Source organism: Bombus bifarius, unplaced genomic scaffold (assembly GCF_011952205.1).
Source record: "Bombus bifarius isolate JDL3187 unplaced genomic scaffold, Bbif_JDL3187 scf7180000008265, whole genome shotgun sequence".
In the NCBI taxonomy this organism is placed as follows: domain Eukaryota; kingdom Metazoa; phylum Arthropoda; class Insecta; order Hymenoptera; family Apidae; genus Bombus; species Bombus bifarius.
Genome location: NW_022884550.1, coordinates 519,345 through 532,500, shown reverse-complemented (window position 1 = coordinate 532,500; position 13,156 = coordinate 519,345). Strand labels below are relative to the sequence as shown.

Here is a 13,156-nt window from a genome sequence, read left to right as displayed (position 1 = left end):
TATAACAGTTTAAAACATTCAAACTCGTTTTCGCTAAAATCGTGATTTTCATGTTATGTTATTGTTGCAGCAAATGAGCGATATGTAATGTATACATATGTATATATACGTGTATCATATAATGTTGTATATATATATATATGTATACGTATAAATATAAAATTAATATGTATAAAAATAATTTTTTATTTTATTTTTTCTTTGTTATGCTAAATTTGTGTGACAAAATCATAGAGAACTATGTCATCTAACATCCGTACAACATGGAACTAAAAAGTAAGAAATATTTAATGACAGAAAAGGAGAGAGGTAGGAAAGGGCGGAAGGAAGAAGTGGGGAAAAAAATTTTTTAAATAGATTCACATAGAGAAAGGAACAACGAATTTTGTAGTAATTAGTTACATTTTTAGCGTAACCTTATTGGATCATCTTCATTTATTTATTTGTTTATTTAATATTCAAATCCCTAAAATTAAAAAAGTCACACAATTTATTGATTCTTATAACAATAGATGTTCACGTTAACATTTTCATACTTTCCTTTCACAAATTAAACGTTGCCATTAACACGTCACGACCTCTCGTGGACCTATAGTGCCTATTGTTAGAAAACGATTGCGAGTTAATATAATATGTATACAAAAATATAAACATGTATATTAGAGTTTCATATTACAAAGCGTTCGTACATGAAAACAGTACGAGCTAAATTTACGTAAAAATCTCTCGTTAGAACGTACAACGTACGTTACTTTTAGAGTTTAGCATTTAATGCTTAATGCTTGATAAATCTGTTTCTTCGCGCGTTGACTATAAGACATAGTTATTAAGTATTAAGGATCACTGAGAAAAAAGTCGATAAGTGAACCAGACAGAAAGATATGATTAAAGATAAAAATTTAATATTTCGAAAATATAATTTAATTCGAAAATGTGATCTTTCCAAGACACGCATTGTAAAGCTATGTATCATGTCAATTAAAGGCATAAATTATACTGTATGTTATTCATAATTGGCGCCTATACGCGCGATACGTCTAGATACTACATACAATATTATAAATATATCAAAAACATAAGAGACTGGACATAACACGCGACTATCTTAAAACTAAAGGATAGTAAAATTCCAAAAAATTGTACAATCACGCTCGGATATCCACCAGGGGTCCGAAATTATTTAGATTATAAACTTTTTTGCGTGTCTGCGTGCTGCGTGCGTGTGTGTGAACAAAATTCGATAAAACAACACCTGCTCAAACCTATACATATTTAAATACACCGTCAGGATGCACTAACCTAACTATAAATTATTATTGCAACTATCAGCTTTTTCTTTCGACGCTGGAACGTGCGATCGATCGTGCAATTCATTGTTAGCCCCAATTAGTTTAACGTTTCTCACATTTTTTTATATTAAAAAGACAGGAAAATGCATCAAGGTGACAATATTGTTCACACAATACAATGAAACAACAACAAAAATCGAATGTTCTTTCATTCGGGCGAAAACAAAAAAACGTATAGTTATGAGAAATCTTTTAAGTAATAATGTTAAAACGAGAGATACCCATTAGTACAGGGTTAATGACAATCGAGGTCTTGAAGGAAAATTGCTTTTTTCTATTCTTCCACCATTTTACGCAATTTACTTTGAAAAAACTTAGTATAACTATTTCAAAATAATCAATATCGTTTACTCTTAACAGTCAATACTCTATTGTTAATAAATAATAATTTCAATTTAATACAAAATTAAAATTATAACGCTGTTAGAAATTCACTATAGATGAAAGAATATAGATCATGTTCTAACATTCAAGAATGATGAAGATATGACAAAATATAAAGATAAAGATTAGGCGGAAGGAAGAAGGCGGGCGAAGAAGCAAGCAAACAGACAGAGCAGAAAATTCTGTACTAGTGTTGTAATGATTCATCAGAAAAAAATTAAAAAAAGAGCAGTAAAACGTTCCTTTAGATCAAACTTGTAAATAGTATAATGATCCTTTAGTTTGCAAAAATGACTGTTTTGTCATTTAAATTTATAAACAAAGACTCGAGCATTGTTCTTCCATATATATATATATATTAGTTCCAGTTAAATTTTATGTAAATTTCTATTTTCTTATTTGTTTCATAAACTCATTAGTAATATTACACTATGCATTTCAATTTAGTATGCTTTTAAATCATAATTGGCATATGTTTAAGTCATACTTTTGTATCTAAGTCAAGTTTCTTCTCTAAACTTCTAACATATATAATATACTTGTACGAATGTACTTCCTCTTTATAATATTAACAATGCTCGATATAGTTTATAAGCTAATACGAGCAAATACTGAATTTTGAAATACAGTCTAATCAAATCTGACATTATAACACAAATGCTAACGATACCAATAAGAAACAGGTGAATAATAAGAATGTTAACCATGTATGAATGATATTATATAACTATTGCTAAAAAATAAATTGTGGAGTTTATCATTGACATTTGTTTAAATATTGTAATGTTACTGTTATGTTAGTCTAAAAAAATTTATTTGTGGTCTAAAACTTTACATACAACAATTAAATATATAATAATTTGGAACTATTCATTGAACTATAATCATTATTCTCTAATAAATTTTTATTTGGTCGAAACTCTAGTACGCTTGTTCCATGAAAAGTTGGTACCATAACTACGAGGCTTGGGACTATTAACATTTGGTTTCTGAATATAATATTCCCATCCCATCTTATTGCAATGTGCAATAGCTTCTTCCTTTGTAGTAAATGCTACGTGAACATTAGACAAAGGGTCTCCACTATGAAGCAAAATGTATCATTAATTAAAGTTTCTATAAGTAAAGTTTAATATATTATATCATACTGACGTGGAAGTCCATCCCATAAGAGGATTCTCCCAACGTTCACGTGTATCAAAGTCCAATTGCCAGTAATTTATGTTATTTGTTCCAGATTGCATAGCATTTTTTGCAGGACAATAAATACGTACTCTACGAGTCTTTATATGAGTTTCTGGAACTCCTGAACAACTACCAACATCTTCACATTCTGATACAACAATTAATGCTTCTTCCCTAGCTTTTTGAGCCAACAGTTCTTCTTCAGATATCAAGTCAGTTCTGGGTCTTTTTGATACTGTTATTTCACTTTTTGGTTTAGTATCTGTACCAGTATTTGCGAAAAATCTTCTCGTTAATCTGTAAACCAAATTAAAAAGAATTGATTTTGTTTTTTTCCAAGTCTCCTAATTGTAAGATTATATTTACGTGTAGATGTAACTATAAAATGTTATTACGTATAACTCTTTTTAATTGTCTTATTTTCAACAAAAAAGGAAACAAAAGAGGAAACATCATGGAACACAACCAACCCATATCTTGCAGAATTACTGCCTGAAGATAATAACGATAATATACGAAGTACCATTTTGAATAATACAGGTTAAGGTGGTACACTTAATATTGTTGTAGTAGTTCGGCTAACTAAAAAAACTCTTGTTGAGTATTGAGTTTTTACGCATGCGTTAACATATGCAAAAAATATTAGTATGCAATAAATATTTGTAATTTTACAAAAATACTTCGCACTACGATATTATAAAAATACTGTACTTCAATATCATTTAACATTAAAAGACAATAGTACTTTTGTGCATCAATAGATTATTTCTGATATCAATTTCACTTGACTCTATATCCCCACTTCAGGAGATGCGCAATAGAAATGTACGTATAGTTACGAATGGCGAATTGAAATTACGAGTAGAAGCACCGACGACTAAAGGTTCAGAATAGACGTGATATTCGACGCTCTTTTGTGTACCATGTACCACGCTTTCGAATTCGCTTTTTAAGAAAACTTATTTATTGATTGAATTTAAGAAATTATATAAATAGTGTATGATTCATACTTATTTTTACAATATAATTATTGTACAAACATTTAATTAAAACTAGTATAAATTAATAGTCGTGTTTCATACAATATTTTAGGAATTAACAATCTGCAGCTCCTGTTACAATAGAGATACATTGGTATATCTTGAACTTAACTACCGCAATCTTTTTTGATTAATATTAATAAAAAAAAATTTATTTGGTATTATTAAAATTACTGAAATTGTTTAACGGTCATCGTTTGTACCAGTTAGTGTTTTGATCTACTGAAAATAGTTTATGAATCTTCATTTACGGATTCGGATATTAAGAGCTTAATAATTTTTTAACTTTGAAATGAACTGTGTTTAGGTGTTATTTCTATTTCGTTTCTACTGGTCAAAAGTGTTTTAATAAAAACAATAACTATTCTATTCATTAAAAATGCCTATCGATCAAAAACGGCTTAATGGTCCAGAAGTAACTGTGCCTTATCATATTTACTCTGATCTTAATGAAAAAAGTGACAAAGTAAAACATGATCTTAGTGAAAGAAGTGATAAACGGACCAACAATGAAATGCGAAAAATATGTAAGACTGTGAATTACATCATAATTTGATCGGTATCTACGATCTTTTCTATACTTTAATATGGAAAGGGTTATTTAAGAAGTCAAAATATTATAAAAAAGAAAATGTTACAAACACTTATAGGTATTTTTAATGTTAAATTAAAACTAAACCTAACCATATAAATGCAAATTAAGTGAATGAATGTAAATAGTAAACAGTTAAAAAGAAAGTTTAATAAAATATTTGTTAACAAAGTAGCTGTGGTGTAGACTTAGAGCATGGTAGAACTCTAACTCATTATTTGTGCGGTTTAGGCTAAGGTTACGCTTAGATTTAGTGAACGAATCGTGAAATTACAAAATTTAATATACGGTTTGAGTTAGATTTAGATTAGGTTTAGACCTAGTTTTAATTTACAATTAAGAGCACTTATAATTGTTTGCGACACTTTTCTTGTGATATTTGCTTATTTAAATCTTAACATATTAAAGTTCGAAAAATTTGGAGATATGGACTAAATTGCTGGCTATTACTTTTTACATTATCGATAAATATATGCAAGTAGACAATATAAAAGTAATTGTTTACGTTTCTATTTGTACAGTTTTAAAAACAGGTATAGTTAGTCAAGCCAAAGGTTCTGCATATATAGAATTGGGAAATACAAAAGTAGTTTGTTCGGTGTTTGATCCTAGGGAGGTATCAAACAAGAATGGCTACTGCGCACAAGGAGAAATTTATTGTGAATTTAAATTTGCACCATTCTCTTGTCAGAAACGAAAAATTCATCAGCAAAATGCAGAAGAAAAACAATATAGCTTAATTTTGCAAAGGGCATTAGAACCAGCTGTGTGCTTGGTAAATATATGTATATATATTATCAGTCTTATTAATAATTTAAAATAAAAAACATAAGTAAGATATATGTGTAGAACATTCTATTGATTATGCAATTATAAAATTTTATAAGTTTATATTATTCTTTTAACATAGAATTATGCATGTAATAACTGTTACAAATTGATATAATTACTGATAGAAATGTCATTTATCTTGTTCTAATAGAATCAAGACTAAAGTTTGCAATCTAATTTAAAATGGATTCAGTTATGTACATAGTAACTTACCTTTTAAAAAATTATTTATCTTAAATAAAATCAATATATATATATATATATATATATATACATATATATATATATATATATAAAATCAATTTATTTTTATTTATTTAATTTATTTTATGTTTTATATATTCTCAGAATCTAGTTAATTTTTTCCATATATTATGATTCAGTATTCATAAAGAAAATATTATGATTACAGTATGTATCAAATATTTTCACTCATTCCTGGTATTAAAAATAAAAGATTGCATTTTTTAAAACAAAATATGAATATATTGTGCACATGATAAATTGAAATATAATATGACTCTTTCAGCATGAATTTCCTAATTTTCAAGTAGATGTATATGTAATGGTCTTGGATAATGCTGGTTCTTCGTTAGCAGCTGCAATTATGGCTGCTAGTACCGCTTTAGCTAATGCAGGTGTCCCTATGTTTGGTTTAGTTACAGCTTCTACTATAGTAAGTAATATCATTCAAAAAATTACTACTAAGATTACAATTTTTTCATCAACAACTTTGTTTTATTGTCTGTGTTTTAACTATTAATTTTAACAAAAATACAGGGTATATATGATAACCATTACCTAATGGATCCTACGGACATAGAAGAAGCAATATGCAATACACAACCAGATAACCAAGGCGATTTTAATCATGGGACAATTACATTAGCTAGTCTTCCACAACATAATCAAATATCTGAAGTATTTTTAATTGGCAGTATTAACACAAACTCTGTTGTAAAAGCAACAGAAATTTTAACAACAGCTAATAAAGATATTTGTCCTGTACTTCAACAATGTTTAGTAAAAACTATTATGAAACTACATAATTAAACAAAATAGTAAAATACTTAATTAAGAAACAATTTTGTGTTGTATTTAAATATATATTTCTATAATAAAAAAGTTGTATAATATTGAATATATATATAATTCTTATCTGGCATTTAAATACCTAATCAATATTACAATACATCAAAACGTCATCTAATTTTTACAAAGTTATGAACATATTTAAGGATATGGATAATCGTATAAATACCTTTCTTCACTATTATTTGCATATAATAAAATATTAGCCATCTCTATTTAATTGGAACTATACTTAATGCATTAAATAAAATAAGATTTGTTTTACACCAATAGTATATACATTATATAAATATATACGTTAAAAATCAAATTGTATAGTAATAACTACCTCTCGATCAAGGCACCATGTTATCGAGAAGACACTTTACTTCCTAAGTGGTCGGTATTTTTTCAGGTTATTCCATGAGGATAAATTTTGAAGATCCTGCTTTTAAAAGTTGTCTAATAAAGCTTTGATTGATAAATGTTTAACTTCTCCTTAAATAATTACTTTAACAAGAATATTCTTTAATTCGTTCATTTCATATCTTTAAATATATATTTCACTACATATTTTAATCATTTCTTAGATCTTTTAACATCATAGAAATACATAGAAAAAGTTTATCTTATTAGTCTTTCAGATAAAAACTAAGATAGCTTACCTCAGTTTTACCCACGTAACGCATAATATTAACGGTTTTAAAGAAAAATAAATTCATTGCTTTTTAAAACTCTTCAAAATGGGATAGATATTATCAAATGCTTCATAGATCTCCTGCCTAACTTTTGCTCCTATTCAAATGATAGTAAGAAAGTTAAAAGAAATATAGAAAATAGTTTGGAGAATGAATTATCAATATATACAAAATCTCTACCTAATAAATATACAATAATTACTAACCTGTTAAAACTACTTTTCCTGAAACAAATATCAATAAAACGATTCTGGGTTTAACCATACGATATATTAATCCAGGGAAGAGTTCTGGTTCATATGAAGAGAATTGTCCATGTGTAAGTACTAATCCTTCTAATCTAATTGGAAATTTCACATCACAGCTGCCTACCATGTTTTGTATTTTGAAATCAAGAAATTTTGCCTTTATCCAAAATAGATTAAATTAATAATAATCGATAAAAAATAAATGATATATCTTAGAATATTTACTAACAGGAAAACCAAGCTTTTGAATAATTCTGGCATACTTTCTTGCAGCCAATCGAGAATCTTCTTCACTTTTTGCTCCAGTACAAACCATTTTTCCACTACTAAATATTAAAGCAGTAGTTCTTGGTTCCCTTATCCTCATAATAACTGCGGCAAATCTCTTTGGATTATATTCTGCATTTCTAGCATGAAGAGCTATTTTTTTTAAATCTAACTTGCAGTTTAAATTAACTGTAGAAACAATATTCCTGTAACATAAACAGAACATACTAAATATTTTTCATCATAAATTAAAGTTTTTACTAACTGAAGTTGTGGTAGTATTGCTGGATCTGCAGAAGCTGGTGTCATAGGTGTCATAGGACCAGGAGTAGACGGCGCTATAGATGGAGGAGCTATATGATTACTATTTTGTAGATGTGGAGACATCATATTTTGCTATAAAGAATATAATATTTTTTAAATTAGTATTACAGATAGCATTCAATAAATTTTCGATGATTATATTTAATCATACCGGCGTTTGTGGTTGCATAAGACTTTGTGGTGTTGCAAAAGTAGGTGCTGTTGCATAGGCATGCATAGTTTTTTGTGGCGTCCCAATCATAAGCATTCCACTTTGGATGTTTGGACTCATAGCATGCAATTGTTGTAATTGATATTGTTGTTGTGGTTGTTGTGGTTGCTGCGATTGTTGCTGTTGCTGTTGTTGTAACGCATTAGGCAAAATTTGCTGATCCTCCTCTGGCTGATGTAAAGGAGTACCAATGCTTGGTATGCTAAATCCGGGACTAGGCAACATCTGATCCATTTTTTTCTTTTATGTTGGAAAATACAACAATAGCAAATACGTAACTCCAAAAAATGTTGAAATAACTTATAGGTAGACAAATAATTGCTGAAGATTCGTAAACGTGCAGTACACTTCTATAATATCAATGGTGCTCATATCTTAAAAAAATCTTAAACCATTATATTCATAGGTTATGTTCTTCGACAAATGATACTTTGAATTTCTGTCATTATACTTGCTGAAAAAATTAGTATACAAACTCCTTACACAGAAATAAATTCAAATTTTTATTGTATCCTTGTTCTTATTCTTATTTCTTACTCATTCTTGTTTGTTTACAACAACTTAATTTAAAGATTACCATAGATTTGTAACTGCTAAGGTAGGTTTGAATTTCTCTCGCCACTAACAGAGATCAGTTTCTTTTTTCGAAATTAATTCGCAACGATTAGTAAGGAGGTGCTACGATCGCCCAATTACAACGCTTTTCCCTGCTTCGAATTATCCTTGCGTAATGGCGCTGCCAACAAAATGTAACGCTTTCATAAGAATGAAAGTAAATTAAAGTTTTATGGAAACAAATTGCAAAACCGCAAGTCTGAAAGAAATTCATAAGTTAAGGGTTAGTATTAGTACATAACTACACGTAATTATACAGTGCAAATGAATTAATAATGGAAAGAAGTAGGCAAGGTTAAACTGTTTAAATGTTGCGGGCTGTGTAAGGGCGGTTTAAGAAATGGGCGATTTAAATCTATTGAAGTTAATATATTCTGAGTTCACGGATAAGTTCTAATATACAATTTTATATAAAATATAGACAGAAAGTACATAGCTATGATATCAAACCTTGACTTTGATGAAATCCTAACCTTGAGGACATATTACAAAGACATTAGAATCGCTGAGGAGTTACCTGTTCAACAGCTATGCCGAATCTATAAAATAACAATTAAAGGAAATAAATAAAGAAATAAATAGGCTTGTATAATGTATAGATATTTTTTCTTGTTATTAGTAACAGGTTCTCGCTTAATTTTTTACATATCTTTATCTATAGCATTTAAACAGACACGGTATTAGATTAGGTTTGGGATATTCTTTACTCTCCAGTCGCCTCAAAACGGCTGATTACCCCGATCAAGTTAATTTCCAGCGAACTTAAATTCAATACTCATTTGTGTGGACCAGTCAGATGATAGCTAGAAGCCAATATAGCATCGAAGTAACCTGCCAAATACGATAAAAATTCTCGACTTTGTGTACGCTTAATCTTTGAACCACTGGATTCCGCATCTTAAAACTTACTTTTTTAGGTCGAATCGTCACGTCAGTAAATACAGAATTACAAAGAGAACGGCTCAATAATGTTTCGACCCCTAAACTAAAATTTAGCCTTTTAATCAAATCATACAAATTATAGATATTACATAAATGTGAGTTGCGTTGCGACGTTGTGCCACGTTACTATCTAACAGTAAGTACCTAGTTAGTCACCTTGTGATCATTCGTATTTATCATTCATATAATACATATGTATATAAATGATTTATATTTGTATGTTTATATGTAAAAGCATATGGTGTACCACGAATGAATAAAACTAAAGATTTTTAATAGAAATTATAAAATACACGATGTATCAGGTATAGATGACAACAAACATACCTATTTACTTGTACAGCACATCTATTCTTACTAGTTCTACTGAGACTAAACTAACACACATAGAAAAGTTCAGATATGTAATTACTATAAATCTTCTAATTTTCATAGATTAAAACGCAACTAATATAATTAATAAATATATAATATAATTAATAATAATATAATTAATAAATTGAAAGCAAAGATAATAAGATACAAGGGAAAAGTTATTAAGAAGAAGTAATATGCCAGTGATGGAGTCTTCTAAACCATTATTAGGTAAAATTGCATATGTTTTTATAATTTCTCAAAAATAAAAGGCTTTAATAAAATTTAAATTATCTTTAATATTATTATTATTTTTCTATAGAGGAATAAAAAAGTTTCATAATTTTCTTTCAGATGCAATTTATACTTCTCAAAAGTATGGGAACGATGAGACTGGCAATGGTACTGACACTAATCCTTTTAAAACGATCTTGAGAGCAATGCGTTATGTAGGAAAAGAACCATTTCCACCATTTTATCAAGATTCTAACGAGGATGGAAAAAAATATGTGATAGTATCGAAATCACAATTTAAAAAAGCACAAAAAATTTGGGCAAGGAATGAATATAAAAATGAAGACAAACAAAAGAAGTTATTAGAGGATGAAGAGAAAAGATTGAAAAACTTGGAAGAAGCTAAAACAATTATAATTCAAGAAGATACCACTTTGTCACCTGCAATTTGTATAAAAATTCGAGATAGTATCTATCATCGAGATCAACGAGTAAAACTTTTTGGATGGGTGCATAGGCTTAGACGTCAAGGTATAATATATATATATTTGTAACCTAAATTTTAAATTATGTATTCACTTTATACCTACTAACTTAGCATTAATGTCTCACACCTTTTTAGGGAGGGCACTTATGTTTATTACATTGCGAGATGGAACAGGCTTTCTACAATGTGTACTTAGCAATATTTTATGCCAAACGTACAATGCGTTGACCTTATCCACAGAAGCTTCCATTGAAATATTTGGAACTCTCAAGATCGTACCAGAGGGAAAAAATGTATGATACCAGATGTAATTTTGACAAGAGCTTCTCAAATTTCTATGTTTCTTATCCTTTCTAGGCTCCGAATGGACATGAATTACATGTTGATTATTGGAGATTAATAGGAACATCTCCTCCTGGTGGTGCAGATTCCATTTTAAACGAAGAAGCTCTTCCTGATGTGCAGTTAGATAATAGACATATTATGATTCGTGGTGAAAATGTAAGATAATTGGTGTAATTAAGCCATTTATTAGAAGTCTAACTATAGAAAAATAATAAATATAAATTTTCATTTGATCAAATAAATTTCAGTGAATTCATTTGTTTTAGACATCTCGCGTATTACTTGTGAGATCTGTGTTGATGCAGGCATTTAGGGATCACTTTAATGAAAAGGGTTACAGTGAAGTAACACCACCAACATTAGTGCAAACGCAGGTAGAAGGTGGATCAACATTATTTAAGCTAGATTACTTTGGGTAAGCATACCACTTATTTGAATTTATACTTGTTCATTAAAACAGCATTGTATTCTTAATCTAATTTAATTATCATTTGAGAATTTAACCTTTTGTTTTAGAGAAGAAGCATTTTTGACTCAAAGTTCACAGCTTTATTTAGAAACTTGCCTTCCAGCAATGGGTGATGTATATTGTATTGCACAGTCTTATAGAGCAGAACAATCTCGGACTCGGAGACATCTTGCAGAGTAAATATGCAGAATTTGATGTTTTTTCTATAATATTCAGAGCGTATTTTAAGTCAAATTCATATAAAACATTTAACTTCCAGATATACACATGTGGAGGCAGAATATGCATTTATTACATTCGAAGAGTTATTGGATCGATTAGAAGATATGATATGTGATGTCGTTGATCGTGTCCTTAAATCAAAGTTTGGTTATTTAGTCAAGGAATTAAATCCTGATTTTAAAATACCACGAAAGCCATTCAAAAGAATGGATTACAAAGATGCAATCGAATATCTTCAAATTAACAATATAACCAAAGATGATGGAACATTTTATGAATTTGGCGAAGTACATTCAATAAAATTATTTGATTATTGTTTTGCTACAAAATTCTTATCCTTCGTTTTATTTACGTTAGCGGAAAAAAGGAGGAAAAGAAATAATAATCTTTTTCATCTATAGGACATTCCAGAAATGCCAGAGAGAAAAATGACCGATATAATAAATGAACCGATAATGTTGTGTAGATTTCCTGCAGAAATCAAATCGTTTTATATGCAACGTTGCGCTGATGACAAACGTCTTACAGAATCGGTGGATGTGCTTTTACCGAATGTTGGTGAAATAGTTGGAGGTTCGATGCGTATTTGGGACTATGATGAATTGTTGGAAGGCTATTCTAGTGCAAATATAGACCCAAAACCATACTATTGGTATACCGATCAGGTAGGCATCATTGATTCTGTTTGTGATGACATATTGTCTTATGTTAATTTTGCTAAATTTTTTATGAACTTTTCTTTTAGCGAAAATATGGAACTTGTCCTCATGGTGGATTTGGATTAGGTCTTGAAAGATTTTTATGCTGGCTTTTGAATAGATATCATATACGCGAAGCATGTCTTTATCCACGTTTCTTGGAACGTTGTCGACCTTAGAATATAAGCTATGATGAACATTATCATTTATATCTGATGAATGAATTTGCGTTATTAACAGATAAATTATTGCAAGCTTTCAGGAATTTAATTCCGACAGAATTATTGGAAAATGAGAAATCTCTGTATTCAGAAATAAATCAAGATTAAAGCAATTATCAATTTATGAATTTGTGATTTATGTTTGTACATATCAATGTATTAGTATATATTCCGATCGGTGACCATTACGGAATGAGGTGCGATGTATAAAATAGGAGAGACAATAGCGAAGAAAATGTTCTTATGTTTCTCCTAACCGTCGTAACGATCACCTATCGGAATATATCGCCATCATTGGATTGACATGGTCGGTGACAACGCCGAAAATCAAATAAAAAATTAGCCAATTCAAGAAATTTTATTTTCAAG

The 13,156-nt window shown here is 29.1% G+C and overlaps 4 protein-coding genes across 7 annotated transcripts; 2 read left to right on the top strand and 2 right to left on the bottom strand.

Moving 5' to 3' along the window:
* Positions 1 to 2,525: 2,525 nt before the first annotated feature.
* Positions 2,526 to 3,739, bottom strand: LOC117212015 (NADH dehydrogenase [ubiquinone] iron-sulfur protein 4, mitochondrial). Of its 2 annotated transcripts, none has more exons than XM_033456447.1 (3): positions 3,314 to 3,739; positions 2,886 to 3,215; positions 2,526 to 2,816 (listed from the first exon to the last, which is right to left on the bottom strand). In XM_033456447.1, the coding sequence occupies exons 1-3, from the start codon at positions 3,442 to 3,444 to the stop codon at positions 2,639 to 2,641; spliced, it is 639 nt and encodes a 212-aa protein (XP_033312338.1). In that variant the 5' UTR covers positions 3,445 to 3,739; the 3' UTR covers positions 2,526 to 2,638. The 2 variants fall into 2 exon arrangements, with proteins under 2 accessions (XP_033312338.1, XP_033312339.1); XM_033456448.1 differs by having other exon boundaries at positions 3,389 to 3,735.
* A 459-nt stretch (positions 3,740 to 4,198) lies between these two features.
* LOC117212014 (exosome complex component MTR3-like) lies at positions 4,199 to 6,518 on the top strand. The gene is made up of 4 exons (XM_033456446.1): positions 4,199 to 4,485; positions 5,072 to 5,325; positions 5,911 to 6,057; positions 6,162 to 6,518. The coding sequence occupies exons 1-4, from the start codon at positions 4,338 to 4,340 to the stop codon at positions 6,432 to 6,434; spliced, it is 822 nt and encodes a 273-aa protein (XP_033312337.1). The 5' UTR covers positions 4,199 to 4,337; the 3' UTR covers positions 6,435 to 6,518.
* On the bottom strand, positions 6,105 to 8,927 carry LOC117212013 (TATA-box-binding protein). 2 transcript variants are annotated; one of them, XM_033456445.1, is made up of 6 exons: positions 8,141 to 8,927; positions 7,931 to 8,061; positions 7,628 to 7,871; positions 7,357 to 7,555; positions 7,118 to 7,247; positions 6,105 to 6,900 (listed from the first exon to the last, which is right to left on the bottom strand). In XM_033456445.1, exons 1-5 carry the CDS (start codon positions 8,432 to 8,434, stop codon positions 7,171 to 7,173), a joined length of 945 nt encoding a protein of 314 aa, XP_033312336.1. In that variant the 5' UTR covers positions 8,435 to 8,927; the 3' UTR covers positions 6,105 to 6,900; positions 7,118 to 7,170. The 2 variants fall into 2 exon arrangements, with proteins under 2 accessions (XP_033312336.1, XP_033312335.1); XM_033456444.1 differs by having other exon boundaries at positions 6,518 to 6,897.
* Positions 8,928 to 9,438: 511 nt separating this feature from the next.
* Positions 9,439 to 12,911, top strand: LOC117212012 (asparagine--tRNA ligase, cytoplasmic). Of its 2 annotated transcripts, none has more exons than XM_033456443.1 (12): positions 9,439 to 9,641; positions 9,733 to 9,893; positions 10,193 to 10,206; positions 10,240 to 10,342; positions 10,466 to 10,876; positions 10,968 to 11,125; positions 11,190 to 11,333; positions 11,444 to 11,592; positions 11,694 to 11,822; positions 11,906 to 12,155; positions 12,270 to 12,533; positions 12,614 to 12,911. In XM_033456443.1, the coding sequence occupies exons 4-12, from the start codon at positions 10,309 to 10,311 to the stop codon at positions 12,743 to 12,745; spliced, it is 1,671 nt and encodes a 556-aa protein (XP_033312334.1). In that variant the 5' UTR covers positions 9,439 to 9,641; positions 9,733 to 9,893; positions 10,193 to 10,206; positions 10,240 to 10,308; the 3' UTR covers positions 12,746 to 12,911. The 2 variants fall into 2 exon arrangements, with proteins under 2 accessions (XP_033312334.1, XP_033312333.1); XM_033456442.1 differs by lacking the exon at positions 9,439 to 9,641 and adding an exon at positions 9,660 to 9,678.
* The last annotated feature ends 245 nt before the right edge of the window (positions 12,912 to 13,156 follow it).